The sequence below is a fragment of the Python bivittatus genome, unplaced genomic scaffold (genome assembly GCF_059951505.1).
Source record: "Python bivittatus isolate LINGU-HERP-01145 unplaced genomic scaffold, Pbiv_v1 ctg000180_np1212, whole genome shotgun sequence".
Classification (NCBI taxonomy): domain Eukaryota; kingdom Metazoa; phylum Chordata; class Lepidosauria; order Squamata; family Pythonidae; genus Python; species Python bivittatus.
The window spans coordinates 6,859,854-6,875,457 of record NW_028277047.1 but is presented as its reverse complement, the minus strand read 5'-3'; the positions used below and the strand labels follow the sequence as shown (position 1 = coordinate 6,875,457).

Genomic DNA, 15,604 nt, shown 5'->3' with positions numbered 1-15,604 from the left:
CAAGAAAGAGGCGCTCGCTCTTTACACCTTCAAGAAGTGCCCAGGATAATCGGAGGCATCTAAAATGCATCAGATGTGAGCGGGTCAGAATCCAGACTAGGGAGGCACGCGAGGCAAACGTGCCTTATTTCAACCTTGGCACTGGAGGCGGATTTTTGTGGGACACGAACGCAGCTGGCTGGCTTACTGGCAGCCATCCAATGTGGTCCCCTTGTCCCACTTCATGGTAGCCTGGTGTCCATTTTGATACACTATGTAGGACTTGCTGCAGAGCAGGGCAAACTGAGAGCTGAATTTCGTGGCCCTCAGGACTGCATTTTATGGCCCCCAGCGCTTGGTGTCCACATGGCAAGATCAGAAAAGTCGAGGCGCAACCATGACGGTGCAATCAAAGCTCCACCTGCTTTTGATGCACAATGCACATGTGTAGAGCTTTGATCACCCGTCGTAGCCACATCTTGACTTTTCTGACATAGCCTGAAGACGCTCCTGGCCATCTGCCTGTGTTTAGAAGTCACGTTTTGGGGCCTGCAGAATTCACCTGGTTGCTGCACCCAAGATGGGTGGCCAATTGCCCCATTCAAATGCCCCTTTAAAATGCCCGGCATCCTTTGGCTGAGATATTTCTTGCCTCTTGAGTGCCCAGGCTGGGGGCCTTGTCTTAAATGCTGCATTTTCACGCTGAGCCTTTCAGATTTTCTCCCCAGCCCACTCTAAATCTGGTGACCTCACAGCAGATAAGGTGGCAGTGTTCACATGCTGGTGTGCTGTTTTACTCAAAAGTGGGCACACCCAGGATCACAAGCTGCAAACAGTCACCTAAAGGATATGTAATTGCAGAGCATGTAAAGTGCCTTCTTTTTTTTTAAAAAAAAAAAGGCGTTTAAAGTGTATTTAAATATTTAGCCTTTAATGGTTGCAATCATTGTTCTCAAGATAATAAAAAGCTGCTGAGAGAAGACAAAGGGGCGGAGAGCAATTTAATGGGTATTATATGCCCTTTTATTAAAAAGGCAACCAAGCTTAAATTGCACTGAGATTGTTCAAACTTCTCACCCTTATATAATGCACCGGTTGAGTTTTACCCATTAGTTATCAGTGTGTAATTATTTGGCCACAAATAAATTATTCTGCATAACTTTTGCCCTTTCCTGATTTTTTTTCTATCCTGCATTTGTGCCAGAAAATTTGAAGCTGCAAGAAAAACAGTCTCAACTTCTCCCTTAGCTGAAGCAGTTTCATGCAAGATGCTGAAAGTGTAATTAGTGAATTGGTTAGCATGTGATATAAACCCAGTTTATGTCTCAGTGGCTCAGTTCACATGACATGCTAAACTAGGCCTAAACGTGGCCCCTTTTTTTTAACATGTTGTGTAAACCAGACTAACACATTCAGCCAGAATTTGGCTGATTTGTGATTTGTTTGTTTTCTGAGCACAGCCACAAAAAATTCATTAAATTTCGGGTTTAGCCAACTGTGCAATCCAGGCAATTAGAATAATGTAATAAACCATGATTGGTTAACCATGGGTTAACCATGAGTTTCAGCAGGGCTGTCAAGATGATCAATGACTACTGTGATCATGGATAACCCAGTGAAGAATTTATTGCTTTTTATTGATTATATTGTTACTGTTCTGATTTATGTTCTAGTTACTGGAAGGAAGAACAGCTGGTCAGTTGGAGCCCAGATAAATGAATTGGACCTTGCGGTCTCTTTTTTGCTCATGGCTGTGAGACTCCGTTGCTGGGAGTTGTAGTCCCACAATCCATATGTGTCAGGCTGGAGACAGCGGAGGTATCCCACTAAACGAAACCAGCCTTTTCTAGCTTGAAAGCTGCCGTGTGTCCAAAGGACCCTTGCCCCAGCCGGGTGGGGTAGCGAATCAGCTGGGGGGAGATGGATTTGCCCAGGCAGCCGGGCACTGGTGACATCCCTGGAAATACCATGTCATTTCATTTTTCCCCATCCACTTCGCTTGTGAGGAGGCAACAGGAGAGGCCCAGCTGATATTGGCTGCTGAAGGCTGCCTCCTGCTTATCACCGGAGCCATCCAGGTCCCAATCAATATTTTTAATAATTCTCTTTTCCCAGCCTTTTTTAAAATATAGCTTTACTTTTTTTGTAATTTTTTGTATTTTTATTAAACATTTTTAAGAAGGTACGTAACTGATGAAGAAACAGGAAACAAGAATAAAAAATAAAATGCCTGGGAATAGACAAGGGATTTTAAAATGTCACAGGGATTATAACTGCCAATGTAACCTTAGTTAATTATGAGGAACTGAATATATTATCTTAAAAAGACTGAAAATTGGTTTTAAGCCCTACGTTGAGCGTTAATAACAAGACCCACGGTCAACCCAGTGCAATTTATTATAAAAGGTAGTAAATTCAGTGCATGTTACTGGAAGTCTATTCTGATTTAGATAGCCTGCTAAATTGAAATATAGAGTCTAGACATGGAAAAAAACATATTTTGGATGTGGTGCAAATCCAATTGTGGCCTAGGAACGATTCCCTTTCTCCCTCTCTACCCCCAGCAGGAGACAGCATCAACTTCACTGGCCTCAAAAGCCTCCAGCTTCTTTTCTCCTAGGTCCTCAGCCTTCTGTGGTAGACTGCTTCTCACCATGGAAGTTCCACTGGCCTCGATCGCTGCTTCTAGGCTTTCTTCCTTTAAAAAGGACGGGAGTCAAAAGGGCACCTTTCTCTTTTCAAAGCTGGGTTTCAGCTGAGGGTGCCGAAGGTCCTCTGAGCACAGGGACCTTCCACCAGCTCGGCTTCCAACTCTTTCCTGCGGTCCCAGAGGGGGATCTTGGCTGCGGAAAGTTTGAGGAAGGGGCCAAATTTGGCATCGAGAGCTTTGCCAGGAGCAGAGGACACTGTGACACCAGTATTGATGCGAGGAATAGCAATTAGGGAACAGATCTGTCACTTGGAGGAGGAAAATCAATGCAGGTTTTATCTTCTATTCCCTCCTCCCATTTCAGCCATGCCCAAACTTGAGCAAAATTAGAGGGGGGAAAACCTATCGCTTTATCTGTGCTTTCTGTTCCAGTAATAGGTGTGCAACTTTGGAAGAGGGGCCTAGGACCCCATTTGGAGATGTGTTCACACAACATGCCCAACCAGGGTAAGACCCTTATGATTGCACTCACACATCAAGCTTGGTTAGGGTTAACCTTGGTTAGTTCCCCCCCCCCCCCCCAGGCTTAGCCTGTCATGTGAAAACAGCTTTTTGAGGGTTGTTCTGTGTGCAGCATGAACCCAGAGGATGAGTTAGGTCAGGAATTGAGTTGAGCGTGTTGTATGAAGGCAGTTTTGGTGTTGTAGTGACCCGTAAGAGCCAGTTCCTAAAGCGGGCAAGGCAGTTTTACAAAGTAGGGGGGCTCAGAAGTAGGTGAAGCCAGAATAGGCAGAACCAGAAGTAGGTGGAGCTAGGATGAAGCCACATTTACTCCCTCCCCAATAATTTGCAGTTCCCTACTCCACTCTGGATCAGCCCATTAACCCTCAGAGGGTTCACCCAAAACAGATCCAGAGTTAAATTAAATCCATCCTGTGTAATGGAAACCTCTACACCAGTGTTTCTCAACCTTGGCAACTTTAAGATGTGTGGGCTTCAACTCCCAGAATTCCCCAGCCACACAGAGGAGACATTCATTGGCTGCAGTAGCCAAGCCACACCCACTAGTGTCTAGCTGGCCAATGGGGAAGGGTTGTGCAGCATTTCTCAACCTTAGCAACCTAATTTAAGATGTGTGGACTGGCTGGGGAATTCTGGGAGTTGGAGTCCACACATTTTAAAATTGCTAAGGTTGAGAAACGCTGGTGTTAACCAGTGCAATCTTGGTGGAAGAACTAAGGAGGTGCATGGGGAATCTGTGATTCCCAAACTCCTTGACCCAGTTCCTGGGTTTGTGTGCTATGGAGATTTGACTCAGTTAGTGACTGGCTGGGTTAAGTATAATAGTGGGAGCCAGGTAATTCCCAAATTAATTTTTCATATTCATTACAGAATGGGGAATGGGAGGCTACATGGTGAGCTGGCAGAATCACTGGTAAGATTTGTCTGGGCCAGCATAATGCCATTCTCTGAGCCAGAGAACAACAATGGGCATTTTTAAAACACTGCAGAACAAAAACAGAGTTTTCAGATTTATTTTTCAGCCATCAAGGGCCAGAGTCATCCAGCGTCATGACTAGAGGGGGTAATCCCTTCCCTAACTCAACCCTTCTTTCGCAAAGGATGTTAGCGATGCTGCAGTGGTTCCTGCACCGAGAGGGGGTTGGACTAGGTGATCTTCGTGGTCCCTTCCTACCCTATGAGTCTATGATGCCTAAAGCGTATCTTCTTTTCAGGAGCAAAAAACTCCTTTTGCCAAAAACCTGTTAGAACCAGAAAGGAGGAAACCTGCAGTTTAAGGAGGAACAGAGGTACGGAGCAGGTGTCAAATTTATTATAATGATTATTACATCTTTGAATCCAGTTCTTGATACAAATATACACACGTTTCTAAAAGGTCTTGGGGTAGGGGCAGAAATCTCTCCCGATTCCCTTTGCCAAAGTGCTTTCAAAATGGAGAGGTCCCATCCCCAAAAGCACATGCCCCACTGCATTTGGGGGGACGGAGTACAGCCGAAGGCTTGCTGGCAGACCGGCTCTGGCCGCTGAGAAGGACGAGGTGATCTGTGAAGACAAACCACAAGAGGAGACGTTAAGCTGGAAGCAAGAGATTCAGGACCTCCAATGAACCATTCTTAACCCGTGGAACTGACTGCCACAAGATGGAGGGGTCCTTTCTCCGTTTTTCTCCCATCTGACTTTTCCAAGGAACTCTTCCTCATGATGGAACATGTCCCACCCTCACAGATTCCCACAACAGACTAGTCTAGGCCCAAATGGGGCTGAGTAATTTGTGATTCAAGATGTGGTGGGACTCTAAGACTGTCATGTGAGCCAAACCACCCGATTAGAGCAGACTATGGTTCCCTTATCTGGGCATGACCTGTCCTGGGAGGGTAGACATGGTGTGCTTTTGACCTCGGTTAAAGAGTTTGATGCCTTGTGTGGACGTAGTCAAGAGGAAGGGTGATTCCTCCCCTAATAATAAAGATTGGTTGGATAGAAAGAGATCAAAATTGCGTAGAATTTCAAAATCCAAACTAAAAGGCACCCAGAACTTAATCCACCAAACCTGACTGCTTTAGAAAAGAAGGTGGCCTAACCCTTTGATATGGCTCCACCTGGAGACAGCTGAATGGATGAAAAACAACTGGAATACAAATTTTGTGACTTAAAAACTGAGGTTGAAAAATTATGGATGAAAAAATGACATATTGAAATAGTGGTAGCCTAGACTCTCTGTACATCAGGGTTTCTCAGCCTTGGGAACTTTAAGATCTGTGGACTTCAACTAGTTATGCTGGCTGGAGAATTCTGGGAGTTGGTCCACACATCTTAAAGTTCCCAAGGTTGAGAAACACTGAATTAGACATTGGGAAGAACTTCTTGATAGAAACAGCTGTCAGTCAGTGGAATAGTGGTTTCTTCCCCTTCACTAGAGGTTTTCTAGCAGCAATGGTGTAGTGAATCCTGTAGTGTGCAGGGGTTGGACTTGATGACCTCTTAAGTCCCTTTCAACTCTATGATTATATGATCTGGTCCAGCCTTTAGTACTCCAAGGCACATGCATCTAGGGGGACAAGAGCCCATTGAAAGCCTCCTCCCACCAACCTTTCCCAGCAGCCAACATTGATGGTCTTCTGCCTATGATTCAGAAAGACAGAAAGTTTAGGATTAACTAGAACCTGTTGGGTCATCCTTTGAGAGAAAGGATGATGTGCAGTCTGATGTGACCAGAATAAACATTAAATTTTAGGCTGATTGTATTTTTTTACCCCAATGCTGAACGGTTCCATGATCATCTCAGAAGAGTATAAATCATAAATAGAAAAATAATTGTAGTGGCAAACGAGCTTCAATAATAAGTCAATATTTACTTTCCTAAACAGATCAACAGAATGACCATGGGCGGGCAAAAAAGCTGTGGGAGCAGAAGCAACTTCAGACTTCCTGCCGGCTTCCCCATTGACATTGCTTGTGGGAAGCTGGCAGGGAGTGTCGGAAATCACGATCCCGTGACCATTCGGACGCTGCAACAGCCCCAACTTTGCAAATAAACCTGGCCTGAACATCGTGGAAATTTCACTTCCACAGGAGTAATAGGTCCTGGATTCTTTATACATTCTTTAAGTTAGCAAATTTTAAGTATCTTGAAAATTGTTGCGGTATAATGCACCGTTTGGGCTAACTTAAGGGTGCCAACAGATAAACACAATGAGAGTTTTAGTAGTATGATGATAGTATATTGATAGCTATGGGATGGGCTGATCCTACCTGAACCTGTCCAGTCCCCTTTTCAAACCAGGTGAGAGCAGACAGAGAGAGGGCAAAGGGGGAAAAGCAGAAACCATTTGCAACCCTAACCTCGTGCTCAGATTCCAGGCAGTCCACTGAGCTGATCTAGTCTCATAGCTTCTCATCAAAAACCCCATCGTCCACAGCCTGTACTTCTTCCTCCTGGATTTCTGAAATAAAAACAGCTAAGGGGTAAATCGAATGCAAATGGAAAGAGATGTTCCCCCCCCCCCCAAGATCCGCCACCTTCCAAGATCCAGACTAGTGGCATTCACATAATGCATTTCACCTGGTTGCTCGTGATAACCCATTTTCTGGCTTTGAATGAAACCAAACCCATCAAACTGCAAAAGAATAAACCGAGATTAACTCTAACCTGTGTGGCCTGCCATGCAAATGCATCAGCCAAGTTTTTACTTGGTTGAGCATGTCAGGAGAACACGGCCTCTGGCTTGATTTGCATGTTGGGTGAGCAGACCTGGAATGGTAGTTTGCACCACTCTCCGCCAATCAGAATTCACCCCATTTCTCTTCTCTTACTTGCAAAGGGAAGCAAATTTACTGGACTGAATGAGAAGGTGTAGGGCAGTGTTTCTCAACCTTGGGGACTTTAAGATGTGTGGACTTCAACTCCCAGAATTCTGGGTTCAGCAAGCCACCCTTGCTGGCTGGGGAATTCTGGGAGTTGAAGTCCACACATCTTAAAGTTCCCAAGGTTGAAAAACACTGGTGTAGGGAAATGCAAAGCAAAGCTGGAGAATTTCTCTGCCCCACACTTCTTTGAACAGCAGAGGGAGGTGTTTTACTACAATTCAAGTACCAAACAATATTGCTAGTAATTAGAAGATGCTACTTCTTTACTAGCAGCACTGGCATAACTAATCGTGATTAGTTTTATCTTGGGTAGTTACATGATGGCTTAGTGTGTTGTAGAAGCCCACCCTGTTTGATTATTTATTGATTTGATTTTTATGGCTGCCCAGTTGTCAATCACAATAGCCATAAACAACTCCAACTTCATAAATATGGCGATTTTAGATTTAAGTCTTTTTTCTCGACTGATGTCTTTTAGATCTAACCACCAGTTTATAGCCAGAAATATAGATGTAATGGGGAATTACAGGGTGATAGTATCGGTACTAACCACAATTGTTATTTTAATCTTAACAGTTACAGTATTAGCGGAAATAAGCATTTTGTTCTGTTCTGCTCTTTGACCATTTTGACTATTTTCTTCTAATCAAATTGTTGAGCTGATTGCGTACAGTAATGTTACGCTGGTCAATGACCAAAAATAAATATCTAGATTTGATTTGATTCAACTGCCACATCTGGATCCTGAGCTAACCCATTTTTCTGGGTTTGCTCAATATACTGAAACATACATTAACCAAACCTAGCTGGGTTTGCCCAACTTTCTAAAGCCCATGCACATGGATGGGGTGAGCGCAAACGTCACCCAGGTTCAAACCAGCCAAGCTTGAATGTGCTGCAGTGCAGATCCCTAAATCTTCAGCTGACCGGGGTGTGTGAAAACGAGCGAACAGCTTAACTCACTAGCCAGGTTCAGCTTGTGGTGTGAACCCGCAGATGTTTCGTTGCCACAGCCGGGAAGACAAGGCTCTTCACCCCAAATCGAGGCGGATCGTTTCCTCTACCACCAATTCCTGCCCAGCGAACACACCGCTTCGTCTAAAGGAAGCAGCTGTCAGGAAACCCAAGTGGGCTGGTATGTTACTGGGGAAGGAAGCAGATTTGTCTCACAGGGCGAGGCCACGGGGCGCAGCGATGTTGAAAGCCACATGTGGACAAGTGTTAAAAAATAAAAAGGGGTCTGCAGTTGCCCAGAGTTAGAAATCCAAAAAGAAGGAGTTCCATGCCAAGAGAGAACAGGCAAGTCCAAAATGGCAGAGAAGGAGAGACTGATCAGTCGTGGAAAACATAAAATCCATGGAAGCTGTAAATTGGGGGCGGGCAGCAAGGGCTGCATTGCAGGGAGGAGAAGGAAACAGGGAGCCGGGCACCGGTTCTCTCTCCAGCACCCCATTTCAATGTGGTTTGTTCCTTATTAAGGTCACTGGCCTCTTCACTCAGGGTGGACTTTCATCTGCTCTGCTTAAGTATGACAAATACCAAATGCAAGATCTGCAGAGGGAAAACTGCAAAATTGCAGTCTCTTTGCTTCTGACGCCTGGCAGCTGGGTCACGCCAGAGGCCCAGACGAGAACTCCCGTTCTCTTGGTCTCAGAAAACAGAACAGGAACTCTCTGCAACATGCAGAACTGGGTGGAAGGAAAGACCGAGGGGCTGTATTTTCACACTGTGCAAAGCTTGGTTACTTAAACCTTGATTGACTGTTTTGTTGCTTTGCAAGCTGTGCCAGTTCCACCAGTTTGTTTTGTTTAAGGTGCAAGATATTGTGTGAATCCAGAATGTGGATTCAGACAACAGACTAACTCAGGAAGGAAGGAAGATTAAAACTAATCAAACTCAGCACGTTGTGCAAGCGCAGGTTCATTCATTCACTCATCTTTTTGGGTAGGTTATGTGGACATAGCCAACAATATCTGGACTCCCTGTAGATTTTGTGAGCAAGCCAGGATCATCCCGGAATAACATTTTCTAAGAGAACCCAACATCCCTCCACAGAGCTTTCTAAATAGATTTAGTAGTCCTTAAGAGGTGACAGGACCTTGTTGACCCTGGTGGATCTCAAACAACCCAGAATGGTGAGACCTGGTTAGTGTCTGGAAATCTGAGGGCTGAGAAATCAAAAAAACATCTCAAAAGAAGGCAGACCACTTTTCTATTGTTGACAAACAGTCAAATTAAGTTCAGGGAAAAGTTCCCACTGCATCTCAACTTTTTTTTCCTTACCACTTACCACCAACAGGCAAAAGGTGGAACAAAGGTGGCAACTGTGAAATCTTGTGTAAAGCTGGGATCTCCTCCCCTCCCTATTTTTCCAAAATCTCCAAGGTTCTGGCAATTTCCACAGTGGAACTCACTGCCACCAGCTCGCATGCATGGGGGAACTAGGTGCAGTTGGGGAGGGGGTTATCAGTGGCAATTAGCCCTGATTTGGCATGGAATCTCGTTGCGGTCAGGACCCCAATGTTGGGCTTGGAGGGATCCCCTGTGATCTCCTTCCTCCCTCTACGTCTCTCGGAGGCAACCTGGAGTCACTGACCATACCTGTATGTCGCAGGGATGTCCGGCCGGGACGAGGCAGGGAGAAACTAAAGGACCGGGCTGGCAGGGATACAGATCCGTCAAGGCTGACGCTCTTGGTGCGTTTGCGGCACTCAACCGAGAGCAGATCCCGGCACTGTTTGTGGCAATTCACCCCGCAGGCTGAGAGGAACAAGAGGAAAGAGTCGAACAGAGCCAGCATCAAGCCTGTAGCCCAGCGTTCTCAACCCTGGAGAACTCCAGATGGATAGACCTCAACTCCCAGAATTCTTGGCAATGGGCATGCTGCCTGGGGGATTCTGGGAATTGAAGTCCACGCGTGTGCAGCGGCAATTTCAACTCCCAGACTTCTTAGCAATGGCCCTGTTCGCTAGCTAGGAATTCTGGGAGTTGACATCCACACAGCTGGAAGTTGCCAAACATAAGCAAGTCCTCTCCAGGGAGTTGCTGTTAAAATTATGGGGAGACTAGAGGAAATGTCTTCAAAGTACCTCGACACTTTAGTCCTTGCTTGTAGAGGCCCAGGATCTGGAAAGAGGAAGAGAAAGATCAGTTGTGGATGCATTGATTATGTCTATCACTTCTGGATTTTTTTTATGGTTCAGGAGCTTGGCTTCAAATGCAGAAAAATCAGTTTTCCTAAACTCTTGCACGTGGAGCCAAGTCCCTTATTCACTCTCTAATGCTTTAATACGGCTGGAGCTAAGCGGCATTTCCCTGGAGGACCGACCAAGACTGCCTGCTCAGGTTTGGGCTGAAGCAAATCTTTGGGGAACATCCTTGGTCCGCCTCACCTTGCTAGACAGGTTTTCTTCCACCCTAAGAAGACAGATTAATGAGGATTTGGTCTTTCTTTGCCAGCGTTCTCTGCTCTGGCAGAGTTTTGATAAAACTTTCGTTGAACCAAAGCAGAGGATTTGGGATTTATGGCCATTAACAGCTTCTGGATTTTCTTGCGATTTTTAAAATGATTTCATTATATTTATTGTATTATTGGTCTTGGACCGTGAATAAACTTTGATTGATTGGTTGGTGGCATACAGAGTTAGTTGTCCTGACCAGTTTTAAAATATAAGTCTTAGCCTTACAGGGCTGCCAAATCAGACTCTCAAGGCGGCTAACGCTAAAGGTAAAACTTCCCTTGAGATGGGCTTGACGCTCAGGGGCTTATGGACAGGTCTGTAAAATTTTCTTGGCAGCAATCGCAGAATCGTGGACTTGAAAGGGACCCTGAGGATCATCCAATTCAGTGTTGTTCGAACTTGGCAACTTTAAGATGGGTGGACTTCAACTCCCAGAATTCCCCAGCCAGCCATGCTGGCTGGGGAATTCTGGGAGTTGAAGTCCACCCATCTTAAAGTTGCCAAGTTCGAACAACACGGATCTAGTCCAACCCCAGTCGAAAGCCTAAACTGATGGGCTTTGGTGCTCCAGTCCAGCAGACCCAAGGCACTATTGCGATCCACAGGAATAGGGAAATCAGCTCACCAGGCCCTTGCAGTGACGGCAAGCCACGGGGCGCAGGAACGTGGTCTCGTTGAAGCAGTGGACGAAGCCCATTTTCCCGTTCAGCTCCATGCTGGACTTCATGAAGTAGGAAACCATTTCTTCTCGACTGATGCAACCGTCTCTGTTCGACAGGGAACTCCATTAACAGGGGGTAGTTCATTTGGGGAAACTCAGGCGCTCTTTCCCAAACAGGGGCCGCTGGCTGGGTTGGACTACAACACCCATGATTCCCAACCACGATCAAATGCTGGGCGTTGCAGGCCGGTGAGGAAACCATGCTGGCAAAGATTGCCCCAGGATATGACAACCGTTTGAAAGGCAGCCATTGAAAATCCAGCCCCTCCAAGACTTGGTTTAGTCATTACTCATTAAAAGCATGCATTTTTAAAACCCAGTTAGCCACGCGAGGAGAAATGAAGCTGCATGGCCCTCACTTTGAAGCAACCTGATTGTAGATGTGCCACACCGGAATAAAATTCCAAAAACGTATCCCACAGAAAGCAAGACTCTGCCTCTTCACACAACCCACTTTTCCAGGTCAACAAAAGACTTAGCAGTTGCCTTTGCCCCAAATGCTACCATAATAATCTTGGTTTGTTTTCCAGCAGCTCTGTCTGTTGCGCAAACCTGTTGAATCATTGATAGTTGGTACGTTGTGTGCACCGGGTCTTTCATCCCCCATTGCTGGCTGGGGAATTCTGGGAGTTGAAGTCCACACATCTTAAAGTGGCTTAAAGAGGTTGAGAAACACTGTTCTAGCCCGACACTGGTTGCACTTCTCAGGCCAAGAATTGTATTTTCCATCCTCTATTATTTGACACTTTTTAAATAAGAAATGTGGAGAATATGGTATCTCCTCCCCACAAAGCAGATGTTCAACCACTGGGCCGTTACAACTCCAGCCAAAAGAGGGTTATCCGCACCTGCTTCCTGCAACTGATCATTTCGTCCCATCACTGCAGTATGCTACTAACGTATGATGGACGTGACAGACCTTCCATGCACCCTTCTATCGCTATCCTTCCTCACGATCCCATGTGGGGTGGGTTTTTTTGGTTCCTTTCCTGTTTTTATCATTTTGGGTAGTTTGCAAGCAGTACTAAAAAAAACCCAAGATTATTCTGTTCTTGCAGAAACCGCAGGGGCAAAAAAACAAGGCGTGCCTCCTCAAAAATATGCTTCAGAAGGTGAAAGGAAGGGCAGGGAGAGAAAAAGTCCTTTTTGGCCTGATGAAGAGTTCTGCAGAGCTCTAAAGTCTGCCTGACTTTTGGAAAACTAGTGCAGAAGTTTGTCCTGAGATGGAGACTTTCCTGAAAGGGCCAGCTGGATTTTGCAGAATGAGAAAGAAGGCCACTCCAGCGATTTTTCGCCACGGGGCCCTTTGCTTCAAACACCCCCCACCCCCACCCCATCACAGCTTGGAAGAAACGTGGGCCCCGTCCCCCCTCGTTACAAGTTGCCAGCTGAGAAAAAGGGGGGATCTGGTGTCCCGGTGGCCGTACAGGTGGGAACAGCGGTTGACAAAACCCCACCTATTTACTTTCCCCTTTTCCCACACGCTCGCGAGCCGGGGAGCCTTGCTCCCGGAAACCACAAAGACCGGCCGAGAGAATGGCAGGGCGCGGTAGCCGAGCCGGAGGCGAAAAACTCCAAATAAGGAGAGCTGTGGCTGCTTGAGAGCAGAAAGTCTGCCTCTCCAGGGGTTTCCACTTCGTCTCCCAACAGAGCGGCCTGCAGCTGAACGCAAAGGGGGAGCAGGCTCAGCGCCTGGGTTCATTCCCAGGGACGGACAATGTTGCCAGAAACTATTTGGCCTCGGCATCCAGGGCTGCAAACAGGACGCGACATTCATTCCTGCCTTTCTCCCGCCCTTGCGCCGACCCGCAGGAAAACTGCAGGGCCCGTCAAGGCTTCTTTCGCCACAGTGGAAGGGGCAGGAGGCAGGAAAATAGGCTTTAAAACACTCCTCATTTGATTCAGAAGAAAATCAGTTCATCGGTTCATCAAACCATTGATCTGGGGCAGCAAACCCAACAAAGAGAGTTAGTTGTTGCTGTTGTTCCCTGCAACACCCCGGCTACTGTTACAGCTCTTGGTGGACAAGAGTTCCCTTCATCAGTTGCAGTGAGTGGTGAATCTCAGCTGCCCACTTGGTGCCTCTGATAAAATGAGCAGGGACTGGGCAGGTTCCTCGTATCAAACCATGACTACGAAAAACATTATTATTCAAGCAAGAATGGCTCCCACGGATACAACCCATTGCGCAGCACGGCCAATACGGACGCCGTATTGCGGCATGGCGCCGAAGGGACCTGAACACTCACACTGTAAACACCGCAAATTGGCTGAGGCGCAATAAGGGGGAAGTTAGAAACCAACTTGTTTTTAAACTTCTTTTCCTTTTGTTGTGGCTTATTTTGTTTGTCCATTTTTTTCTTTTTCTTTAACATGCGCAAACAATAATGAACAAAACAGTGGAAATCTTAGTATTAAGTATTAAGCTTAAGACATTGTATTTATCGTATAGCAAATACGTTGATGTAATTTTTAGTTGTCTCTTAATGCCACATTTAGCTTTGGACATAAAATTTAAACAACCTTGTGCCCATCAACATTTTAGAAATCATGGATAGGATAGGATAGGATAGGATAGGATAGGATAGAATAGAATAGAATAGAATAGAATAGAATAGAATAGAATAGAATAGAATAGAATAGAATAGAATAGAATAGAATAGAATAGAATAGAATAGAATTTTTATTACGGTCACAGGCCAGAGTTAATATAAACTTATTTTTCTTTATACATTTTTCTTTTCTTTCTCTTTTTCTTTCTCTTTAAAGAAAGATTGTTATCTAAATAATAAGAGTGTTAATAATCTCTAATCTGCACCCTATGAGTACCACTGCACTCAAATGATATAATGTATTTACTTTATGTCTGTTAAGAATTCAATAAAGCAAATTAAAGGGGAAAATTATATTACTATGGTGGGTCACCCAGTCAGCCAGATGTTTAGACTGGGTTTAGCATTTTTATCCACTGATCGGGTCCTTCCCAAGGACCTGGGATAGGCAGATGTTGTTTGATGGGGTTAAAAGTATCATTGCATGATGGAAATGGTTCCAAGTCAAGCTGCCTTTTGCAATGGACCAATGGCGATTTTGTCAATGCCGATGGTGTTATTATTATTACGTTGCTGTTGGTGTTGTTGTTATCATTAGGATTATAAGAGAAGAAAGTGTGTCTGTGCAGTTTCAGATCCCAGGAATTGAAACACGCTCGTTGCCTGCTTGTGCAAGAGTGTGTTCCCCTTCCTATATTTCAGTGGCCTCATTTACACAGTAAGGAAAAAATATCACTGCTGGGAATTTTCACCATTTGGGGGCAGATTTTTAAAGGAAATGTCAAATTGCAGTCACCTATTTCCAGTATCTGCAAATGCCCCCTGGGACCGCAGGAGACAGAGAGGCACTTTTCGAAATGACAGACAAGGAGGCTGGTGTTTTGCAAGGGAGCTTCCCTTTTTGAAGGAAGGCATTGAAGAGCGTAAAACAAGCCAAATGAAAGCTCCAGCCTGTCAGGCAACAACGGTGCTCTCTGTGGACACATCCTGGTCCAGAGCTGAAATCTTAGATCAAGCTAAGCAGCCCTCCAAATATCACTGCCTGTCATCATATTTCACATTCAAGTTGCATCAGGTCTTTGCCATGCTCATTTTTAACTTCATTTTAATTTAAATTAACCCTCTCCTTAAAGCTCCACGGCAGCGTCTCCATTTTAGAACTGTGCATCAATCTCAAGGTTCTAGTCCTCAGTACTGAAGCAATTCCTCTCCATGTTTCAACTGCCTCTGGTTCCTCTTCCTCCCCCCCCCCAAGTTGTACCTCCACAGCCTGTGCCCATCTGGAGGTACCCCTTACCTTTTTTCTGTGCCTGGAAGAGGCCCCTTGCCCATCGATCTGCATGAAAGACCTTTCCTGCCTTCCTCCAACCTCTTCAGCTTCCTTTCATCCCAGAACAACCTGCTCTCTGCCTGTCCCTGACCCACTGGTGTCTACTAGAAAAAAGTCCCCCTTTCAGCCATTGTCTTGCCCAGCAGCCCTAAACGGTGGTATCAAAAGGGGGCCCTTCAGTCTTTGCAACACCCGGGCCCCAAAGAGAGAGGTGGGAAGGCTCAACTCTCCTTAACACGAATAAACCACCAAGCAGCCCATTTACGGAATTAACCCAGTTTGCTGCGTTGCACAATACCCGGAGCCCTAAACTCATCATACAGGTGGCAGGTTTGCACATTATGTGGTACAACATGTTGTGCAACCCACTTTTCCAGGTTTGCAGGACACACACAACCATAAATTCACCTCAGGGGCCAGGTTTGCATACAACACGAGTCGTGCAAATTTGGAAAAATGACTGAATGCCATAAACAGCAGCCATGACAGGCAAACACATGATACTAGGACAACCATCATCGT

At 45.6% G+C, this 15,604-nt stretch overlaps 1 protein-coding gene across 3 annotated transcripts in view; it reads right to left on the bottom strand.

Moving 5' to 3' along the window:
• Positions 1-4,441: 4,441 nt before the first annotated feature.
• Positions 4,442-15,604, bottom strand: part of RASGRP2 (RAS guanyl releasing protein 2) — a 46,916-nt gene continuing 35,753 nt past the window's right edge. For all 3 annotated transcript variants that reach the window (XM_088137480.1, XM_088137479.1, XM_088137481.1), the window contains 5 exons: positions 11,105-11,246; positions 10,108-10,144; positions 9,620-9,778; positions 6,494-6,594; positions 4,442-4,693 (listed from right to left, as the gene is read on the bottom strand). In XM_088137480.1, coding sequence (XP_087993606.1) covers positions 6,536-6,594; positions 9,620-9,778; positions 10,108-10,144; positions 11,105-11,246 — 397 coding nt within the window. In that variant the 3' untranslated portion in view covers positions 4,442-4,693; positions 6,494-6,535. The remainder of the gene's footprint in view (positions 4,694-6,493; positions 6,595-9,619; positions 9,779-10,107; positions 10,145-11,104; positions 11,247-15,604) is intronic.